Source organism: Pectinophora gossypiella, unplaced genomic scaffold (assembly GCF_024362695.1).
Source record: "Pectinophora gossypiella unplaced genomic scaffold, ilPecGoss1.1 Pgos_31, whole genome shotgun sequence".
In the NCBI taxonomy this organism is placed as follows: Eukaryota; Metazoa; Arthropoda; class Insecta; order Lepidoptera; family Gelechiidae; genus Pectinophora; species Pectinophora gossypiella.
Genome location: NW_026063241.1, coordinates 862,177 through 885,351, shown reverse-complemented (window position 1 = coordinate 885,351; position 23,175 = coordinate 862,177). Strand labels below are relative to the sequence as shown.

The window sequence follows — 23,175 nt, the reverse complement described above, 5'->3', positions numbered from 1 at the left end:
AGCGTGATGAAAAGTATACTATAACCTGTCCAGGAGTGTGAAGAATAATTGTACTAAGTTTCATTAAAATCCGTCCAGTAGGTTTTGTTTCTATAAGGAACATACAGACAGACAGACAGACAGACAGACAGACAGACAGACAGACAGACAGACAGACAGACAAAAATTTTACTGATTGCATTTTTGGCATCAGTATCGACCACTTATCACCCCCTGATAGTTATTTTGAAAAAATATTTAATGTACAGAATTGACCTCTCTACAGATTTATTATAAGTATAGATTAAATATACATTTATTTCCATCTAAAGAAAACATGATAATCTATAATAAAATTACGACTCCTTCAATTAAAAATACCAGTTATTCTCGAGGCATCAACAAAAGAACATCTAAGAAGTGTAATAATTTATCTGCTGAAAATATAAATTTCCTCAAACAAATTGGTTTGAAAAAAATGAATATTTTAGATATATCATCTACACCTACTTACGACAACAGCATTGACGGTATTGAATTTCATTCTTATAAACCGTATGTGACAAGTTTCAACAGGAACGATGAAATACGCATCCCGATCAACCAGCAAGATTTATATGTTTTACCATCAGCCAGCACTCTATATCTAGAAGGAAAAGTGCTCGTCGGCAAGAGAGATTCGAAAGAAATAGCTTCGTCTGTTCAGTTTACAAACAATCCATTACTTTACTTTTTTCAAGATATTCGATATGAACTGAATGGTATCGAAATAGATAGAATAAAAAATGCTGGCGTAACCACTACTATAAAATTTTTATTATCTATGAATGAGTGTGAATCAAAAATGTCTAAAGTGTGGGGGTGGGATATTAATGGCACAAAAAATATAAATTCAGGTATTTTTTCTGCTTCTATTCCCCTCTGTAATATACTAGGGTTTGCAGAGGACTATAAGAAATATATCATTAATTGCAGACACGAACTTATTTTGTTACGTAGTAATACTAATCTTAATGCATTAAAATTAAATACTGGAGAGATTGTTAACGATATTCAGATAAATAAAATAGTATGGCGTGTGCCACACGTGAAAGTTTCCGATAAAGAAAAAAAAAATTTATTGAAACATTTAGAAAGGGATAGACCAGTCCAATTAGCTTTTAGAAATTAGGACCTTTATGAATATCCTACTTTACCAAAAACTACAAAACATACGTGGTCAATTAAAAATTCATCACAAATCGAAAAACCTAGATACGTCACAATTGGTTTGCAAACTAATAGAAAAAATAATGGTGACGCAGACATGTCTCGATTCGACCATTGCAATTTACGTGATGTTAAAGTATACCTAAATTCTACTTATTTCCCTTATGAAAATTTAAATGTCAATTTTTCAAACAATAATATAGCTTTATTATACGAACAATACGCGAGGTTTCAACAGTCTTATTATGGACGCCGAACGGAACGATTATTAAGTGCAAAAGAATTTAAAGAAATAGCTCCGTTATTTGTGATAGATTGTTCGAGACAGTTTGATAATTTGAAGTCTGGACCTGTAGTAAATGTGCGAGTGGAAATAGAAACCAATACCGAAATACCAGATCTAACTTCGGCATATTGCTTAATTTTGAACGATTGCATAGTTGAATATAAACCGCTCTGTGGGGTGGTTAAAAAAATATCATGAATTCGCAAACAATAATCGTTGATGTTCAAGGTTTTAAGGATCTTAGAAATAACTTCATAATAAAGGAGCTCGCTATAACAACCAGTGATTATACGCAAACTTTTTTGATTAAACCTCCATACTCGTATAATACTCTAACAAGGGAAGAAAAAAAATAAGTTACATGGCTCGAAAAAAATCGTAAAATATATTGGAGTGAAGGATTTATAGATCATCGAGAATTCAAACGTATTATACAGCCTTATTTAGCAAATAAAAACATTCTTACTAAAGGATTAGAAAAAGTAAAGTGGATAAAAGAATTAGGCTCTAATTGCGAAGTGACCGATTTGAGTGAAAAAGAATGTCCTAACCTTTCTAAATTATGTGATAAATATACGAAAAATGAAAAAAAATATAACTGTATAAACCATTCTAAATCATGTGCTTTGAAAAATGTATTGTGTATTAAAAAATGGTGTATAGAAAATAATAAATTTATTGTGTAATGAATGAAAAAATAGTTTTATTTTTACCTTTAATAAATTGCTTTAGAAGAAAAATAAATAAAAACACCAGAATAAATATAAAATATTTATTGCACTAGAAATGATAATTACACAACTTCTTTGATATGTTCGCGATAAGTGCTTCTGTCTGCGTTAACACTTCATCATAGGAATCCTTATGTACCACGTACTGGGCGCTCATTAAAATGTTTTCCTCAGGGTCCCCGTTGTCATGAGTAACTTGAGGACTGTTCTCTAGATCGACAACTTGGACTCTAATTAGTCGAGTGCCCGGGGTGTGGTGGTTTTGTAGCACGAAGGATGATGTGTCCTTATGACGTATTTTTTTTGAGACGCACTGCACGCTAACATTTCGCTTGGCAGGTTTCCTCTTCTTTGGTTCGCGGTGGAGTCTGGCCAACTCTGGATAATCTTCATCAAAGTTTGCCAGCGGGTCTTGCGCATGTTGTTCGAACATGTACGTGATGTCTTCAGATGACGTCGTCATGTTGATCTGTTAAACAAACACATAAGATAAGAAAGACATATAAATACAAAAGAAAATAAAGATTTTCTAAAATAAACACAATTTAGAACTATCTGTATATCTTCCTAGCGTTATTCCGTTTTTACAGGGTCTGCAGAATTATAATTTAGAATTAACGTCACAATACATAAAAAATATAAGTAATATAATAAAAAATAAAATAATAATATTGACTTACCAAGTAGATGCACTCGTGTCGTGTCTTACCTCTTCGACTTTTAAAAATGAATGACGCACCTTGAAGGTATTAAAGTGTAGATTGCAAATAAAATGCAAAATACACAAAATGCACGATTTTTGCAAAATTTGCTAGAATGACGTATTGTGCTTACCAGTGATGTGTCGTTCCCGAGAATTTTCCCACTTAGGGAATGTACCCAGCAGTAAAAGACGGAAAATTTATGATAAAAAGAGCTTTATTACCTAACCTTTACGCAGATAACATTATAGAGCACAAAAAAGAACAATTTGAAAAAGAAAAACAGCCATTATTTTACTACTAAAAAGTTTTTGCAACGGAAAAATTCCCACTTTGGGAACATTCCCGAGAACGGCACATCACTGATGCTAGCAGTTGCTACATTCTTATAAATTCGCTGACTTGATGAATGATGACATCAATGTAGGTCAAGTAATCAACAACCATAAACTCACGATCACGCTCGTAATCCCTAATAGAGTAGGCAGAGACACTAGTTGCTTGTCACTCGTGAAACTTAGTCATGAGATTACTCGTATCCTTGAGACAACTTTCATAGGTAAGGAGGTAAAATTTCTTATGATAAAATAAAAAAACATTTATATTGAATATAATTATTTTATTGTATAAAAAATTTAGAAAGTACTTATAAAACATTAAAAAAGTACTTATAGTAAATTTTGTTAGTAAACTTAAACTATGTTAGGAAATAAGTACAATGTACAATTATTCGTAACCAATTTTATACAAATTTAAGTTAATATTAAGTAATTTATTATATTACTACTTATGATTATTTGAGATGGTCTTTAGGTTTTACTCATAATCTAGGTTTTTAAAAGTTAAAGCGTTTCCCCAAGCTCGGGTTCTAATTTTATCGGTACATATCGATCGTTTGTCATCGCTGTTAGATAATGCAACTTTATTTACGCTTTGTGTTTTATGTTTTATCGACTTGAACAAAATATTTTTTCTTTTAATTATTTCATTATCAAAGAGAACTTTTTCATAGTCTGTAATGGTTAAGTCACGTACTACTGAGGACTTTACGCCTTTAGCCTTTTTGATAACTTGATCACAATTTTTCACGCAATAAAGTTTTGAGCGTAAACCGACAAAGTCAGTAATAATCTTTCCTCCCATCTCATCTTTAAAAAGACCAGGAACTTTTTTGTTTTTAATAGGAAGGCACCATTGGTTTTGCTCGTCGTAATTACTTGTATCGAAATAACTATGAAAAGTACTTTTTATGTCCAGATAAAAATCTTTTGTATGTATTAAATACAAAAACGAGTCGCTATCCATATAGCACAATTGTACTCTATCTTTGTAAAAGGGCTTGATGACATTATAGTGAAAGTGAAACATGGGATTTTGATAACTCTAACACTGTTTTTTTTTTTTTTTTTTTTGACGTGACTTATTGTAGATTTGCCGCAGATGGCATTAACTACTTGGCCGGACAAATGGGGAGCGCTGAAGGCTCTCACCCGGTACAACGTTTAAGACGCAGGCCTGAGGGTGCCCAGTTGGGCGCGAACCTCGGCTCAGGGCGTCGTCTGAGAGGAAAAATATTTAAAAGAATTAATCGACCCTAGTGGGTCGATAGCGATAAGCGCTGAATGAGGGAAATCGTCGACCACGCCGGCGGGGTCGGTATCGGGGACCTGAAGTGTTTGGTGTCGCGAGCTGATTGGCTGCCTCTATGGCTAGAGTAATCGGGTCGTCGGGATCGTATATTACGTCCTTCGGACGCCGATACTTTTCAGTACCGTCCCTAAGCGGAATGTACTCGGAAGCCGCAACTACCAGGGGATTTGGGTGGTGCGGAGCAGAATCGAAAAAACGTTTGGAAGCTAATTTGAGCCATTGGGCAATGGTTGGCAGACCTAGGTCAATGTGCAGATTTTCATTGCGAAGGAACCACGGAGCTCCCGTGGCTTTCCGCATGAAACGATTTTGTATTACTTGTAGACGGTGAATTTGAGAGGGGCTCGCGTGAGCGAAAACTACCCCTGCATAGGTCATGATCGGACGGATGCAAGTCGTGTAGATTTTCACCTTATTCCTAAGGGACAATTTACTTCGCTTGTTAAGGAGACAATGAAGACGGTCCATTACAAACGCGGCGCGATCGCGCACTCGTTTGATATGGGCCTTGAAAGTAAGACGTCTATCTAAGACTACGCCGAGATATTTGACTTGCTCCTCCCAAGCCGATCCGGCTTGCCAAACATCGTGATGACTTTGAGTTGACGGCGTGACCGTGGCGTGTTATAATAGCCCTTTGAAAAGTACACCGCTGCACTTTTCTCCGGGTTTACCTCGATTCTCCATTTGCGAAACCACTTGCCCAAGGCATTGGCCGCGCGTTGGAGGATTCCCGTCATCATAACTCGACCACGGCACGAAGAATAGATGGCTGTATCATCCGCAAATAAAGCTAATTCGGTATTAGGGGATTTGGGAATGTCACTAGTATATAATGAAAATAGTAAAGGGGAGAGGACGGAGCCTTGTGGGACTCCGGCATGTATCGGGTGCGGTGACGAGAGCGTCCCCTCCACGCGGTAGCGAAAGGTTCGATTTGAGAGGAAGTCTCGTATGATGTGCACGAGACGGTCTGGCACTCCCAGTGAATAAAGCTTGTAGATCAAGCCGTTGTGCCAGACTTTGTCGAACGCTTTCGCCACATCGAAGAAGAGCGCTCCCGTAGCGACAGGTTTTTTTAAGTTTAATCTACTAGAGATATGTTCAACAATACGGTGCACTTGTTGAACGCAGGAGTGTTTGGTTCTAAAACCAAACTGCTCTGGTGGAATAAGACTATTGGATTCGGCGTAGTCCCACTCTAACACTGTAAACCCTATGTATATTGGTTTATCTAAAACAATCTGGTCGGGCTTCATTTGTATAGCAACTAAGTTCTCCGTGAACACTGAAACACTATGAAAATAAGGACTAGCTATCAATCGCTTCGCTTGGGTAGACTTTTTTGTTATATTGTTTTCATCCTTCCACCTATTAACACGTTGACGGACACTAAGTCACCCCACTTTGACACTAAATTTTTGTATGGAAATTTTGAGACTGCTGTAGCAGTTCTGTTGCACCTGTTCCAAATTATGTTATAAAATCGGACATGAACTGCTGTAGCCGTCGCCTGCCATAGCATTTCTGTCGCGTCTGTTACAAAATATGTTATGAAATGGGACATGAACTGCTGTAGCCGTCGCCTGCTATAGCATTTCTGTCATTCTGCACATTGTGGTTGCAGTGTAATGAGGCAGAGCTGCTATGACAACCGGACTGCTTCTGCAGCTCTGTCACTGCAAATATTACTTAAGATTCTATATATCACTCAACTGCTGAGGCAGCAGTATGTTATACCAGTACTGTCACTGCAAATATTACCTATGGTTCCATATATCACTCAACTGCTGTGGCAGCAGATTGTTATAGCAGTACTGTCACTTAATATACCTAGTAAATAAGGGACTATAGAAGAAAACAGCTGCTTATTATCTTCAACAATTATTATCTACAATTAGTAATACTTCAGAAGTATTAAAATAATTATAAATAAAACAATAAATAAATAACCAGTTTTTAATCATTATTGAGATCAATTAAGTACGATACATAAAGTAAAGAATCAGTTTTTAATCATTATTGAGATCAATTAGTACGATACTTAAAATAAAGAATCAGTTTTTAATCATTATTGAGATCAATTAACCTTTCGAACGCCGGAACGCGGATCTCGACCAGACACAATGTAAAATCTATTGTGTCCGGTATCTCGGCATATGAGAGGTTAAGTACGATACAAAACTTACAACTACTAGACACACTGAAACAGTGAAACAAGTGAAACAGTCTAATCAACATTTGGCATGAATCTACTTTGTAATCACAGTAAAGTTTGTCTTTACTTAACAATCACCTACAACATGTACTTATTAATTAATGAATAATCAGTCTCAAATGATTAACAAGCAGTCTAACGTCATTAAAAGTAACATTGCCCATGAGCATCTAAAGTTTACGAATATGGTATGCCTCAAAGCAACCTGGACAAAGCGCCGGTTTGTCAAGGCAGCCTTTGCATCGGTAACTAGTTTCTTTCATAGTTTTATTAGCCCTACATTCCCGGCACTTCAAAAATACTTTAGCCCTTTTGTGGTTTGGTGGCACAGGTATCATCTCAGGCCAGTGATTTTGTATCCCTGGTTCTGCAGGTGAATCGGTAATGGGCTCTTCATCCTTACGTGATTTCCTATTTGCATTCCTGTGACTTATTTTCATCAGCTTCAAGCAGTCGAAACGCTCTTCTACTTGAATATAAGATCTGATAATGCTCTCTCTGAATTCAAGCATTTGCATTTTGTTATTACAATGTTTATTGTATATGTAGTATGCGTTCCACATCATCATGTCCAAAATGTGGAAAATTATCTTCTTGTACCATCTTATGGTTTTTTTGGGACTTGAATAATAAGCCATCATTTGATCGGACTTATCGATGCCTGACATATGAGCGTTATAATCCACCACTTCTACCGGCTTGAACATGGTCTTTCCATGTTTGTTTTTGCAGACAACCAGACGAGGATGATGCTTTGTAGTAATCATATTGACGGGTCTTTTATCTTTCCAGCGTGATACATAGACGTTTCCTCTCCGTTGCCAAACATGCTCTCCCTTTTTTAGATTTTGGGTGAATAGTGGTTTTGGATTGTCTTTTCTATCTTTTCTCAATGTACCAACTGTGTGTGTATCATGATTCAGCAATTTCTCTGACAGCGTAGTGCTGTTGTAAAAATTGTCCATGTATAAGACGTGACCTTTGAAAAGGTATTTGTCCATCAAAGTCATGACCAGTTTCTGAACTTTCGGTTCATTTCCTTCATCGTCTAGTACTGTACCTTTTCCTTCATAAATTTTAAAGTTCAATATGTAACCATCTGCGGTAGTAACGATGTAAAATTTTATGCCATATTTGCTCTTCTTTTGTTTCATATATTGGCGGAAGGAAAGCCTGCCTCTAAACAACAACATCGACTCGTCGAGGGATAACTCACATCCCGGATTGTATAAGTCTTGAAACCGTGTAATGACCTTTCTGACGAACAGATTGACTTTCTCCATCCCTTTACTATTTACTGTTGAAACATATAAACATCGCAGCAGTTGCTCAAATCGTCTTCCTGACATGCTATATGGAAATACCGGGTGAAAATATAACGGGTCAGTGAAAGTAAACAATTTTCTCAAATGGCACGAGTTTACCTGTCCTTGCAGCAAGCAAAGTCCAAGAAACTTTCTTATTTCATCTGGGTTCGTAGGATGAAAGTTTTGTCTTCGAGCCCCTCTTGTATGTGGCCTCTGGGTATTACACAGTGCTTGACCATATGCGTTTGTACATGAAATAATCAGTTCTATCAGCTCTGTTGTCATGAACTGGTTCATAACGTCTATTGGAGTGGTATTATTGTCACAATGAAATGTAGGTCCTGTAGTAGAGTCATCGAAAGGTAATTCAAGTAAAGGTGCTGTAGTATCGGTCCATGGTTCATCGTCAACTTGAGGGTCCTGTGGTCTAACTTGTCTTCTTCTAACATTATCATTTCGGTTTATCAGAGGGGAATTAGATGTTATTTGCAAATCCGAAGCTGGCTGAATGCCGTCAACGTCTTGAGTTTGAGTGGAAAGTGAGACGGGAACGGACTGTGGATTAGGAGACTCCGATATATCTGAAGCCTGATCGATCCGATCGAGTTCTTGAATAGATTGACGTCTTTCGAAACTACTGCAAGGATGACTAACAGAAGAAGAAATATCATTCTCTATCTGGTCGTGAATAGGCAGTTCTTGGTGATGATTGGGAGATGACAGTGAGGGCGAAGTCTGTCTGCTCTCCTGAAGATTTTGAATTGTTTGATGCCTGTCCAAATTGCTTACAGGCTCGCCTACTGAAGATACTTCAACTTCCATCTGGTTTTGAATAGGCGATTCTTCGTGTTTTTCAGAAGACTGAGGGGTAGTTTCTGTGTCCATCTGATGATTCTCGGTTGAGGGTTCAGGTCTGAGCTGTTCTGGCGTACCTTTACTAACGCACGACGTATGATCGGAATATTTCTCTGGCTCTATTTCAATTTGAGGTTTACCTAGTGAAGACGTTTCAACTTCCATAGGCGGTTCTTGGTGCTTTTGAGGAGACTGCGGGATTGTTTCTATCTCCATATGATTTCGCTCAATGGAGGGTTCGGGTCCGAGCTGTTCTGGTTTACCTTTATCTACGGAATCTTTTTCTTGCTCTATTTCAATTTGAGGCTTGTCTAGTAAAGACGTTTCAACCTCCATTTGGTTTAGAATAGGCGGATCTTGGTGCTTTTTAGGAGACTGCGGAGTAGCTTCTATCTCCATCTGATTTCGCTCGATTGAGGTTCCAGGTTTGGACTGTTCTTGCGTACCTTTACTACTGCACGATGCACGATCGGAATCCTCTGGTTCTAGTTCAATTTTGATGAAGTTTGTATGGGTATGGATATCTGCTGTGACGGTCATTGAACGTTGTATGGTTGATTGAACCTCTTCATCAGGCGTGTCTTCACTGATTGGTGTAGGCATTCTGGCTGGTTGAGACTGCAATGGCTGGTTGAGAGTGCTAGGCAATGGATCAGAGCAGCTGTTACCTGATTCTTCAGATGAGTCTTCATTACTATCCGGAACATAGTCTGCATCAGAGCCGTATTCACCATTTGAATCATAATACGGATCCACAATGGATTCGTCAGATGAGTCCCTGCTTTTCGTACCTCTGTCATCACTCTCTGAAGATCTTTCAGCCTCAGAATAAGATTCATCTTGAGAAAGCTCCTCTGTGGCTGCGATATCGAAAAGATTTTGCAGTTTGTCAACTTCCTGCACGTTTATTGATGGTTGAGGTTGTTTCTGGGCAGGAATCTTACGACATGTCTGCTTCTTTTTTCGTGCTGGAGCTTTCTTGGGCATCTATAAAGAATAAAGTACATTTTTGAGGTTATTTTACGACTAAACTTGCAATAATGATTCGTAAAGGGACGAGTAGGTTTTACTTCGAAAATAACCACATAACTTTGTCTTTTGAAGTAGTTGCATACATAAAAACACAAATCTATGTACATACCTTGAGTTACGAATGATATTATGAAGTTATTTCAATCGTAGCTTCACTATAACACGACTATAAAACGAGATATAGTCGTTGAGATTTGGCGCGAAAATGGTCACATGGGTGCGTCTGCGCAACGCGACACTCGCCGGCCGACTGAAGAATATTCTACGGCATCGCGAATGGTATAGCCGCTCTGTCACTGTGGGGTGGGGCGGGGGGGGGTGTGATATGTACTTTTTGAAACGGTTGCAGAAACTGTTAAAATTGACACAGAACAGATTGGAAAAAAATGCCAGTGACACAAAAAAATATTCTTCTTTATTTTGTATGAATGAAACGACTGTGATAGCAGTTCTGTCCAAAAATAAATCGCCAACTGGGAAGGCCATAGCAGCTCTGTCACTGCGGGTTGTCAAAAAGCGACTGCTATGGCCTTTCCGTCCGTCAACGTGTTAACTAATTGGAAATTCACTCTATTTTCGGTATTTTCTAACGTTTTTCCAAATGTACTGTTATTAAATAATTTAAATAGGTCCTGCTCAAATACGCTTGTTGCTTTTTTGCGTAACTCGGTATTTAAATCAATATATTGTTTTAAGTACGCGCTCTGTCTAAAGGTAATAACTCGATGGATTTTACGTAATATGAAACCATGCTCTATACACTTTTTTAAGTGTACGTAATGAATCACATAAAACCTCGAAAGATTTATGGGGATTGTCTGTCAAATTGATGAGCTCTGTTATTGATATCTTAGCACCATATCTAGCTTACATTTTTAATATGAGTGTTGAAAATAACACTTTTCCAAATTTAATGAAAATCAGTAAAGTTATACCTCTTTTTATATCGGGCACAAAATCAGACCCCACGAATTATAGACCGGTTTCTATTCTACCAGTACTTAGTAAAATTTTCGAGAAAATTATTCTCGACCAACTGCTATGTCATTTTAATTTAAATAACTTACTTCACAGCCAGCAGTTTGGTTTTACTAAGGGTCGGTCTACAACAGACGCGAGTGTCACATTTGTTCGACACATTTTCGATGCTTGGGAGAAGTCGCAGAATGCCGTAGGAATATTCTGTGACTTGTCTAAGGCATTCGACTGCGTGGATCACGAGACCTTGCTTTTGAAATTGAGGCACTATGGATTAAATAATGGAGCTCTCAGTTTGTTAAATTCATATCTAGGTGATAGGATACAAAAGGTACAAATCAATAGTACGACTTCTTCGGGCTCTCATGTTCAAATGGGAGTTCCTCAAGGATCCATTTTGGGGCCGTTCCTTTTTTTAGTGTACATAAATGATTTACCTTATGTAGTACAGAACCAAGCTGACATTGTACTGTTCGCGGATGATACTTCTCTTATATTTAAAATCGATAGAAAGTTAGAGGAACTTGACGAAGCAAACAGCGCTGTGTCGCAGGTTCTAAGCTGGTTTACAGTAAATAACCTAGTTCTAAATGCTAAGAAAACGAAGTGTATTAAATTTGTTCTACCAAACGTAAAGAAAGTAAATAATAACATTAAAATTAACGACGAGAAACTAGATTTTGTTGAACACACCGTTTTCTTAGGAATTACTGTATGAAAATGAAAATGAAAATGAAAAATGTTTATTTTCTTTTACAATAAAGCCTTAACTACTGGTGGATTGGGGTCTCCATTTAAGCGACATAGCCTGTGTTTGGAGGCCCCGCTCTTCCATTATTACAAATAAATTGTATGTAAATAAAGCAGTGTGGTAGGTTTAAAAAAAAAAAAAGACAAGTACTACGGCATGCAGATAGAATATATATCAGCACACCCAGCCCTACGATGTATAAATCTTGGGATCAGCACATATTACTAGGACATAACAGGAATAGACTACTGGGTGTGCCGAGTATAACACTAGGTAACATATTGTAACATTGGATAACACGAAAAACTATTCCAATGAGTGAGATTGATCAGCGCAATTGATTGACGGCGCATTGGCGCCTCTGCACTGTAAAGTCGTGAAATGTAAATAAATAAATAAAAAATAAATAAATAAATAAATAAATAAAAAATCAGTAGGTGTCGTGTGCATTGCACAATAAAGTGGTTAACATAAAATGGTCCAGACAGTTTTGTTGTCTAGTAGGTAGAGTATGCCCGGCTAATATACCGTAATTAGCAAGCATATCAAGGTAATTCATTCTATTTTTATGTTCATGCGATCGTTCCAGAGGCTTAGGTCTAATGTTAATATTAATATCCCCTGCTATTATGATGCTACTATGTGAGGGGAGTGACTCTAGATGAGAGCCAAGAGAATTTATGAAATTTTCTGCATTTGGCTTCGATGGTGACCTATAAATACACAAAATTGTATTATTTAATACATCTACCTGAAGGCAGGAAGCATGTTGTAGTTTAATTTCCTTGACTTTATGTTTGAGATTCTTTTTAATGTAAACAGCTACACCGTCACTTTGGTTGAGTTGACTGGTGGTACTGTAAGATGTGTAATTGTCTATTTGTGGGAGGGGTTTATTTGGGTTTAGCCTGCACTCCGTAAAGGTGATAATGTCAGTAATAAATGAAAACTTGGTCAGTGTGACTAAAAAGTCGTCAAAGTTTCGGTATATGCTAACTATGTTTTGTGCTATGAGGGTGAAGTCTCTCTTATTGATATGAATATGTTTTTCAAGTTCGTCTCCATCGCACTCAAATGCATTGGCAATATCAATCTGGTCTATTGCACGTAGTGAATGTAATGAATCACACATTTGTTAGTAGGTATAAGTTGCAGCAGGTAGCGGTTAGAGTGATTCGCTTGTTTAAAACATAAAAAGATTCAGTATTACTGCAGTTATATTTAATGTTTTGCTTAATTATAGTAAAAAGAGGTATAATAGTGTGTTGCAGAACGATTGAGTATATTTTTGTTTTATGTGTATATGAGTGTAAAACTAATATGTGTGTTGAATATATGTCTATATATATGTGTGTGAGATGTATATGTTTGGTAAATTTAATAATGTTAGTGTATTGCAGTTCCATAGGATAACGACTTATGGTGTAGAATTTCTTAATTGTACGCAAAGGAAATAACTTAAGTTTATAGTTCAGTGGGTTAACATTTAAGCACAGAGAAGGCGCACTAGATGTTCTATAACAAACGATAAATAGTCAGTCATGTTGCAGAATCAGTTTTTGTACTTGTTGCTCCGTCTTAATCATGATGATAGGAGAATGCTCACTTTTACGAACATAAATCTTGCCATAGGATGTCCACACAAATTTATACCCTTTGGACTTAGCCAGATCACGGGCCAGGAAATAAAGGCGGGAAGCCTTAGGCGTTAAATTCTCCGAAAGAAATATTGGCGAGTCTACGTGAGTCTTCAGACCAAGCTGCTTAGCACATAATTTGGCTTTATTTCTTATATTGTAGGATTTTGCCATTTTTAGGAAATCTGTCTTCAGCAACACTGACCCAGTTTCTACAACTATTGGAGTATTTATTTGCTCTGGTTTCTTACCCTTTATTCTATAGATGTCTATGATGTCAGATCTGCCAACCCTGCAGTCTATCGACTCAGACAAAGCCACCACCATATCGATTAAGTCTTGTTTTGTCTCCAACTCCTTTCTAGGTACATTCCTCATTTCAAATTTTGTTTTACGATTAGCAAGCTGTAAGTCCTCTAATTTATCTTCCAAAAATATTATATATTCTGTATTCTCCTTTGTTGTTTCCTCTAGAGTATTTATTTTCTGTTTTAACTCTTCGTTTTGTGCAGAAACAAATGACAGAGCCGTCTCGATGTTTTTATTTGTATCCTGTATTTCCTTCATTGTTGCGTTGAGTAGTCTCATCTCTTCTCTCTGTGATGTTATAAATGTAGTTATAAGTTGTCTCATTTCTAATTTAAAGGCATCCATTTGTTGTAACATTCCCTGGACGGGTCTGCGTTGGCGAACGGAAACAGCATTCAGGGGTGATTCATTTACCTCCGATACGCAAATTGACATATCTGGGTCCGAAATTGCTCTATTTAATGTGGAATGCATCATCCCCGTGAGCCCAAGGCACTACTAATTACTCGGTTAAACGGTTAAACAGCGTGTAGTAAGCAACTCGCAGCAAACTCGTAACTCGCGCGACGCAGGTACTTAAGTATCGCAGCGTGCCGTAGCAGCTCACTATGTAGGTAGGTATGACTCACACTCGACAGTCGTTAATAGCGTTAGAGTATTTCGCCTGCGGTCGCTTACCGTGAGTTGGCGCAGCGGACGGACGGTCGCCTACGACGCTGCCGATCCGAGTTCGAATCCACACACAATTATTTTCTTTTCGTAGAAATCACTTTCTGTATTAGACAATTCACGTCACACAGGCGGCCCAGTGGCAGGAGAGAGAGGTCCGAACAAATTATATATGGCCGCGGGTCTATATGGCAAAATCACCAAGAACAAGCAGGAGGATCCGAGTTTCAAACAACTTCCACCAATTCACAGATGCACAAAACTCAAAACTGCAGCTCGGGGGCGCAACAACACGTCCACACTGTACGGTGTCCGAGACGAAAGAGGACTGTAGATTCAAAACTTCAATGGGGCCCACATATTGTATCACTAGCGGGCAAGCTAAGTTCAGCAGCATATGCCGTCAGAAGAATCCGACAACTCACAGATGTACCCACTGCTAGACTTGTCTACTTCAGCTACTTCCACAGCATAATGTCTTACGGTATTTTATTGTGGGGTCGAGCCGCTGATGTAGAAACTATTTTCATTATTCAAAAAAGAGCAGTTCGCGCTATTTATAATCTGCGTTGTCGGGACTCTTTTAGGGAGCTGTTTAAAGAAATAAATGTACTGACGGTCGCAAGTCAATATATTTATGAAAACGTTATGTATGTGAAAGGCATACTTACAATACAAGGAATAAAAATAAAATTGTTGTTCAAAATTCTAGATTAAGTAAATTAAATTCATCTTTTTTGGGGTTATGTATACGTTTTTACAATAAAATACCAGATAATATTTTAAATTTGTCAGAGAACAAATTTAAAGCTCACGTGAAGCTTACTTTATGTAAAAAAGCCTATTATAAAATTAATGATTACCTAAATGATAAAAATGTCTGGTATTGAATGTGTTCCTCTAGTTATTAAATAACTTGTAATGTATATCCTCATTGGTTTAAAAGATGTGTTGCTGTTGCAGTTTCTTGTCATTTCTTCTCCTCAGCCATAACACCTTGCGAAATGACGTAAATTCAAAAATGTTACATTGACCTTCAACAAGTTTATCCATGATAATTCATCATCATCAATTTAAGAGCCACGCTCTTGTCGGTGTAGCATTTTCCATTCCAGTCTATCAAAGGCCAATTCCTTGACTTCCCTATAAGACACCATGATTTTGTAATTTTTTAATAATAAGTATATTTTCAATAATTTTCTTTCAATGTACCATTTCTTTATTTTTTATTTTCTTATGTATATTTGTACGCCTGCATGCAGGCCGAACACATCACAACATTGTTATTTAAATTATTTTACCACCTTTATTGTATCTATGTGTTCTCGCAAATAAATTGATTTGATTTGATTTGATTTGATAATTACGTTGAATAAATGATTCTGATTCTGATTCTGATTCTGTATTATTATTATTATTATTATTATCCATACTAATATTATAAATGCGAAAGTAACTCTGTCTGTCTGTCTGTCTGTCTGTCTGTTACTCTTTCACGCCTAAACGGTTCAACGGATTTTGATGAAATTTAGTATGGTGATAGATGATAACCTAGAAATGGTCATAGGCTATAAATAATCACGCCATCGTTCTTAGGGGGTAGGCAGTTGGCAGATAACTAAATTGATTTAGTGATTTGTAGTCGTTTTTGTTGGGACTTTTGCTCTTTCACGTCTAAACGGCTGAACGGAATTTTATAAGACTTGGTTAATTTAAAGATAGGATCTTAGGCACGGACACAGGCTACTTTTTATGGCGGGAAAATACCTCATTCCCGCGGAAATCTAGATTTCGTGATCGTGTCAAGAAGCGCATGACGCCATAGCTACTGGAATGATTTCGATGTTTTTTTTTAAACTGAGTGACCTCAAGTTAGTATTTGATCACTTTTCTAACTTAGAGGGTAGGTAGGCGCCATAATTTAGGGAATTTATGATAAAATTTTGATGCAACTGTCTTTATTAAACAGTTATATCTCATTCCTACAGGAACCTACACATAGCTATAGCTAGCTATCTATTAACATTAAAACTCTTTCTAGAATCACATTACGCCAATTAATTGATCTGATTTGTATAAGTTTTTTTATTCAACTGACTGTTACATTACATACAGATAAAATCTAATTACTTACACCACATGATTAATATAGTACTACATGACTAGCTACGCTTTAAACTTGAGGAGGTAATTCGATAGACATTTATACGAACTTTAAGCCCAGTAATCAATCATAGTAATAAGGTAATACTCATTTTAGACAAAGAAACGGATAGGTAATCAGTTCGTCAACGAAATTATAACACCTACACTTAGTTTGTTTACTATTTAACGAGGGAAAATAATCCTTACTAATATTATAAATGCGAAAGTAACTCTGTCTGTCTGTCTGTCTGTCTGTTACGCTTTCCCGCTTAAACCTCTCAACCGATTTTGATTAAATTTGGCACAGACAATCTTTAGACCCTGAGAAAGAAAATAGGATACCTTTTATTGCGAAAAGAAGGGACGAAGAGATTGAAATAGGGGTTGAAAGTTTGTATGGGATATTTTAATTTTAAAATATAAATCCATGAAACTTTATATTTAAGCACTTGATAAAAAATAATTAAACATTTGTTCTAGCGTTGCTGAAATTTCGACCAGTGAGGGGGTGAAATGAGGGTTGAAAGTTTGTATGGGAGTTCGTCATTTTTGGGGATAAAACCACGAAACTTTATATTTAGGAACTTGATAAGAAATAAAAAAACAATTTGTTAAAGCGTTTTTGAAAATTCAATCTTTGAGGGGATGAAATAGGTGTTGAAATTTTTTATGAGGTTCGTCATTTTTCAAGATAAAAATATTAAATTTTGTGTTTAGGCACTAAATAACAAACAAAAAATCGTTTGTTCAAGCATTTTGAAATTTTTACCAGTATGGGGGTGAAATACGGGTTGAATGTTTGTATGGGTATTCGTCATTTTTGAAGATAAAACCATGAAACTTGGTACGTAGGTCTCTTAGGATGTGCAGAGTTTTTCAACAAACGGATTTTCCGAAATTCGAACGGAACGGAACGGATTCGGAACGGGAACTACGAAGCCAAACTTTTTGTATACAAAATATTAACCACTGAACCTAGGAACATGATATTTAGTAGTTTTGGGTGTATCAAGTTAAAAAAATTTGGCTTTTGTAGATAAAGTTCCTTTTAACGAATACTCTGCATCGCCGCCACTGCCGTCGGTCGTCGTTCGTCGTCGCGCACATTCGCCGAAGTGTGGCGGCAGTCAACGGCGCTGTCTTGTGGTGGGGGAGCGCACGTGGTGTATATATCGTGGCCATATCATAGAATTGATCATTTCATGAAATGATCGACCATTTCATGAAATGGTCGTATTTCATGAAATAGAACAACATTCGTTGGCCACATCATGATGTGGTTTGGCCAGATCAATGAACACAAAACGTTTAACGATATGACCAACTAAATGCATGATTACTTCATGATATAGCCAAACGTTAGCGATCATATCGTAAAATAGTAACATTATCCACCGGTAGTGGCGCTGGTGTCGCTTTGTTTTTGTTTTGCGTAATGGCGGCGGACAATAATTATTCTTGTGTGAACGCGAATAATACGAATAATAATGAGCAAATACAAGATAAAAATGCAGTGAAGCAAAGTTTTGACACTAAGGTGAAAAAAAAAAATCGTATTAACAGTAGACAGCAACTTTATTTTTATTTTTAGGTTATATGGCAAATAATGAAGGTCGAGTGACCACGCTACGTAAATCAATGGACTATTATTGGATTTCAAAATATGATATAATTAAAACTGCGAATGAAGAGATATTAATTTAAAAAAAGAAAAATATAGACGATCCTACTGTCCGTAAAGTTTCTTTTTTTGACGTGACTTATTGTAGATTTGCCGCAGATGGCATTAACTACTTGAAACGGGATTCTATTAAAACGCATAAATGTTTTTGTCATAATTTAAATTATCATAATCCTTTTTTTTATAATTTTTACAAGGCATAACGGTAGGTTAGGGTGCGGCGGGGGTGGCCCTTGGGCCACCCCTACGCCGCCAGTATGTTTATCTTACACACGAAAAGTATACTGAATGATGACCAATGGCATGAAATAGTGTCAAAAAATATGACGACGACTTCAAAGCGAAATGCAGTTACGGCGTATATGTCAACTACATCAACACTCCGTTAATCGAAAACGACTTTTTAATTTTTATTTGACTTTTAAACATTTTTGTACTTTGTACTAGAGTAATACATTATTTCCTACCTTATTTCGCGTTTTTATTACACCACTTATCATGGACACCCTACATTAATGATATGGCCAAACGTGGATGGAAATATCATTAAACGCTGACGTTTAAACGATATGGTCAGTTGAAGTTGGCCATTTCATGAAATACGACCATTTCATGAAATGGTCGATCATTTCATGAAATGGTCAATTCTATGATCTGGCCACGACATATACGTGGCCTGCTCGCGAGTGTCGAGTCCAAACAATTTCTACATTTTAACAAATAATAACAAAATAGCAAACGTTGTGTACAAAAAATTTTAAATTAGGTCATTTTAAAATATTTTTGTACACAACGTGACGCCGACCCCTGTAAGTGTCTTGGACATAAGGGACCGATAAATATTCCTAGGTAATTTCTGCCACTCAATGGAATACATAGGTACTTTATAACGACTGTAAACAGATATTTTTTATTTTTTTTAAATATACCTACTTACTCTCTTTTAATCACATGCTATACCGTTCCTTTTATATAATCCTTAATATTCAAATTAAAAGTACGCAGACGAAGTCGCGGGTACCAGCTAGTTATTATTATTATTATTATACTATATATAGCTACAAACCCACTGACTGACTGACTCACTCACTCACTGACATAATTGTTCTCCCAGAAGGAGCGTCGGGGGGTGAAAATGATGTATGGGGGGTGTGATCGGGACCTCCCGGTGAGTATGGGAAAACTTCCAGATCATGGAAAACTGCTCCGCATCAGGGAGACACCCTACAGTCTGGCGCAACTATCGCACCTGGAACGATTCTTTTTTCACGAAACCTATTTAATTCCTGGTCAAATTCTATTGTCGGTGAAAAAAAAACAAAATGGCGGAAAAACAAGATGGCCGCCATACAAATTTTTGTTTTTCCAGAAAATGGCTCGGAGGTAAAAATGATGTATGGGAGGTGTGATCGAAACGTCAAGCTGAGTATGGAAATACTGCTTGATCTTGAAAAACTGCTCCGCATCAGGGAGACACCCTATGGCCTGGCTAACCTATCGCACCTGGAGCAATGATTTTTTCGCACAACGTATTTAAATCTTGGTCAAATTCAATCGCTGGTAAAAAAAAATCAAAATGGCGGAAAATCAAGATGGCTGCCATACAAATTTGTAGTTTTTCCTGAAAATGCCTCGGGGGTAAAAATGATGTATAGGAATGTGATCGGAACGTCATGTCAAGTATGAAAATACTTCTTGATCTTCAAAACCTGCTCCGCATCAGGGAGACACCCTACGGCCTGGCAAAACTATCGCACCTGGAACATTCTTGATTTCACGAAACCTATTTAAATCTTGGTCAAATTTTATCGCCGGTGAAAAAAAAAACAAAATGGCCGAAAAACAAGATGGCCGCCATACAAATTTTCGTTTTTCCCGAAAATGCCTCGGGGTGAATATGATGTAAGAGGGATGTGATAAAAATGACATGTTGAGTATGGAAATACTTCCCGATCTTCAAAAACTGCTCCGCATCAGGGCGGCACCCTACGGCCTGTGAAAACTATCGCACCTGGAATGATTCTTTTTCCACAAAACCTATTTAAATCTTGGTCAAATATCATCGTGGGTGAAAAAAAAACAAAATGGCGGAAAAACAAGATGGCCGCCATACAAAATTTTCGTTTTTCCCAAAAATGCCTCGGGGGTAAAATTTATGTGTTGGGAATTTGATCGGAACGTCATCTTTAAAAACTGCTCCGCATCAGGGGTCACCATACGGCCTGGCAAAACTATAGCGCCTAGAACTTTTTTGATTTCACGAAACCTATTTAAGTCTTGGTCAAATTTTATCCCCGGTGAAAAAAAAAACAAAATGGCCGAAAAGCAAGATGGCCGCCATACAAATTTTTGTTTTTCCAAAAAATATCTCAGAGTTAAAATTGATGATCGGAACGTCATCTTGGAAAACTGCTCCGCATCAGGGAGACACCCTACGGCCTGGCAAAACTATAGCACCTAGAACTTTTTTGATTTCACGAGACCTATTTTAGTCTTGGTCAAATTCTATCGCGGTAAAAAAATGGCGGGAAAACAAGACACGCGAGCAGCTTGCTGCGAGCGAACCACGCGACATCTAGTTATTATATTATATAAAGCTACAAACCCATGTACTGACTGACTGACTGACTGACTGACTCACTGACTGACTCACTGACAGGGTTGTTCTCCCAGAAGGAGCGCCGGGGGGTAAAAATGATGTATGGGAGATGTGATCAAGATGTTCCGATGAGTATGGGAAAACTTCCAGATCTTGGAAAACTGCTCCGCATCAGGGAGACACCCTACGGCCTGGCAAAACTATCGCACCTGGATCGATTCTTTTTTCACAAAACCTATTTAATTCTTAGTCAAATCCTATGGCCGGTGAAAAAAAATCAAAATGGCGGAAAAACAAGATGGCCGCCATACAAAATTTTGTTTTTTCAGAAAATGCATCGGGAGTAAAAACTGTGTATGGAGATGTAATCGGAACGTCTTGTGGAGTATGAAAACACTTCTCTATCTTCAAAATCTGCTCCGCATCAGGGAGACACCCTACGGCCTGGCAAAACTATAAAACCTGGAGCAATTTTTCTTTCGCGAAACATATTTAAATCTTGGTCAAATCCAATCCCTGGTGAAAAAAACCAAAATGGCGGAAAAACAAGATGGCCGCCATACAAAATTTTCGTTTTTCCTGAAAATGCCTCGAGGGTAAAAATGATGTATAGGGATGTGATCGGATCGTCATGTTGAGTATTTCAGTACTGCTCGATCTTGAAAAACTGCTCCGCATCAGGGAGACACCCTACGGCCTGGCAAAACTTTAAAACCTAGAGCAATATTTTTTTCACGAAACCTATTTAAATCTTGGTCAAATTCAATCCCCGGTGAAAAAAAACAAAATGGCCGAAAAACAAGATGGCCGCCATACAAAATTTTCGTTTTTCTCGAAAATGCCTCGGGGTGAATATGATGTAAGAGGGATGAGATCAAAATGTCATATTGAGTATGGAAATACTTCCCGACCTTCAAAAACTGCTCCGCATCAGGGCGGCACCCTACGGCTTGGGAAAACTATCGCTCCTGGAACGATTCTTTTTTCACCAAACCTAATAAAATCTTGGTCAAATTTTATCGCCGGTGAAAAAAAAACAAAATGGCCGAAAAACAAGATGGCCGCCATACAAATTTTTGTTTGTCCAGAAAATGTCTCGGGTGTAAAAACGATGTATAGGGGTGTTATCGGAACGTCATCTTGGAAAACTGCTCCGCATCAGGGAGACACCCTACGGCCTGGCAAAACTATAGCACCTAGAACTTTTTTGATTTCACGAGACCTATTCAAGTCTTGGTCAAATTCTATCGCGGTAAAAAAATGGCGGGAAAACAAGACACGCGAGCAGCTTGCTGCGAGCGAACCACGCGACATCTAGTTATTATATTATATAAAGCTACAAACCCATGTATTGACTGACTGACTGACTGACATAGTTGTTCTCCCAGAAGGAGCGTCGGGGGGTCAAAATGATGTATTGGGGATGTGATCCAAATCTTCCGGTGAGTATGGGAAAACTTCCAGATCTTGGAAAACTGCTCCGCATCAGGGAGACACCCTACAGTCTGGCGTAACTATTATACCTGGATCAAGTTTTTTTTCGCAAAACCTATTTAAATCTTGGTCAAATTCTATCGTGGGTGATAAAAAATCAAAATGGCGGAAAAACAAGATGGCCGCCATACAAAAATTTGTTTTCCCAGAAAATGTCTCGTTGGTAAAAACTGTGTATAGAGTTGTAATCGGAACGTCTTGTTGAGTATGGAAATACTTCTTGATCTTCAGAAACTGCTCCGCATCAGGGAGACACCCTACGGCCTGGCAAAAGTATCACACCTGGAACGATTATTTTTCCACGAGACCTATTTAAATCTTGGTCGAATCCGATCGTTGGCGAAAAAAAATCAAAATGGCGGAAAAACAAGATGGCCGCCATACAAAATTTTCGTTTTTCACGTAGATGCTTCGGGGGTAAAAATTATGTGTGAGAGATTTGATCGGATCGTCATTTTGAGTATTTAAATACTGCTAGATCTTCGAAAACTGCTCCGCATCAGGGCGACACCCTACGGCCTGGCAAAACTATCAAACCTGGAGCAATTCTTTTTTCGCACAACATATTTAAATCTTGGTCAAATTTTATCGCCGGTGAAAAAAAAAATGGCCGAAAAACAAGATGGCCGCCATACAAATTTTAGTTTTTCCAGAAAATGTCTCAGAGGTGAAATAAATGTATAGATAGGGGTGTGATCGGAACGTCATCTTTGAAAACTACTCCGCATCAGGGGGCACCCTACGGCCTGGCAAACATATCACACCTGGAACGTTTTGATTTTCATGAGACCTATTATAATCTTGGTCGAATCCAATCGCCGGTGAAAAAAAATCAAAATGGCGGAAAAACAAGATGGCCGCCATACAAAATTTTGTTTTTCCAGAAAATGTCTCGGAGGTAAAAACTGTGTATGGAATTGTAATTGGAACATCCTGTTGAGTAT

General features: G+C 37.6%; 2 protein-coding genes across 2 annotated transcripts; both read right to left on the bottom strand.

The window, feature by feature from the left end:
- Positions 1–2,254: 2,254 nt before the first annotated feature.
- LOC126380929 (uncharacterized) lies at positions 2,255–2,905 on the bottom strand. The gene is made up of 2 exons (XM_050030499.1): positions 2,886–2,905; positions 2,255–2,674 (listed from the first exon to the last, which is right to left on the bottom strand). The coding sequence occupies exon 2, from the start codon at positions 2,666–2,668 to the stop codon at positions 2,255–2,257; it is 414 nt and encodes a 137-aa protein (XP_049886456.1). The 5' UTR covers positions 2,669–2,674; positions 2,886–2,905.
- Positions 2,906–6,338: 3,433 nt separating this feature from the next.
- LOC126380902 (uncharacterized) lies at positions 6,339–10,516 on the bottom strand. The gene is made up of 2 exons (XM_050030478.1): positions 10,078–10,516; positions 6,339–9,923 (listed from the first exon to the last, which is right to left on the bottom strand). Exon 2 carries the CDS (start codon positions 9,921–9,923, stop codon positions 6,945–6,947), a length of 2,979 nt encoding a protein of 992 aa, XP_049886435.1. The 5' UTR covers positions 10,078–10,516; the 3' UTR covers positions 6,339–6,944.
- Positions 10,517–23,175: the final 12,659 nt, after the last annotated feature.

Bases quoted from the DNA above. Each gene is read 5' to 3' on its own strand.
- LOC126380929 (XM_050030499.1), bottom strand. From the start codon at position 2,668: ATGACGACGTCATCTGAAGACATCACGTACATGTTCGAACAACATGCG.
- LOC126380902 (XM_050030478.1), bottom strand. From the start codon at position 9,923: ATGCCCAAGAAAGCTCCAGCACGAAAAAAGAAGCAGACATGTCGTAAG.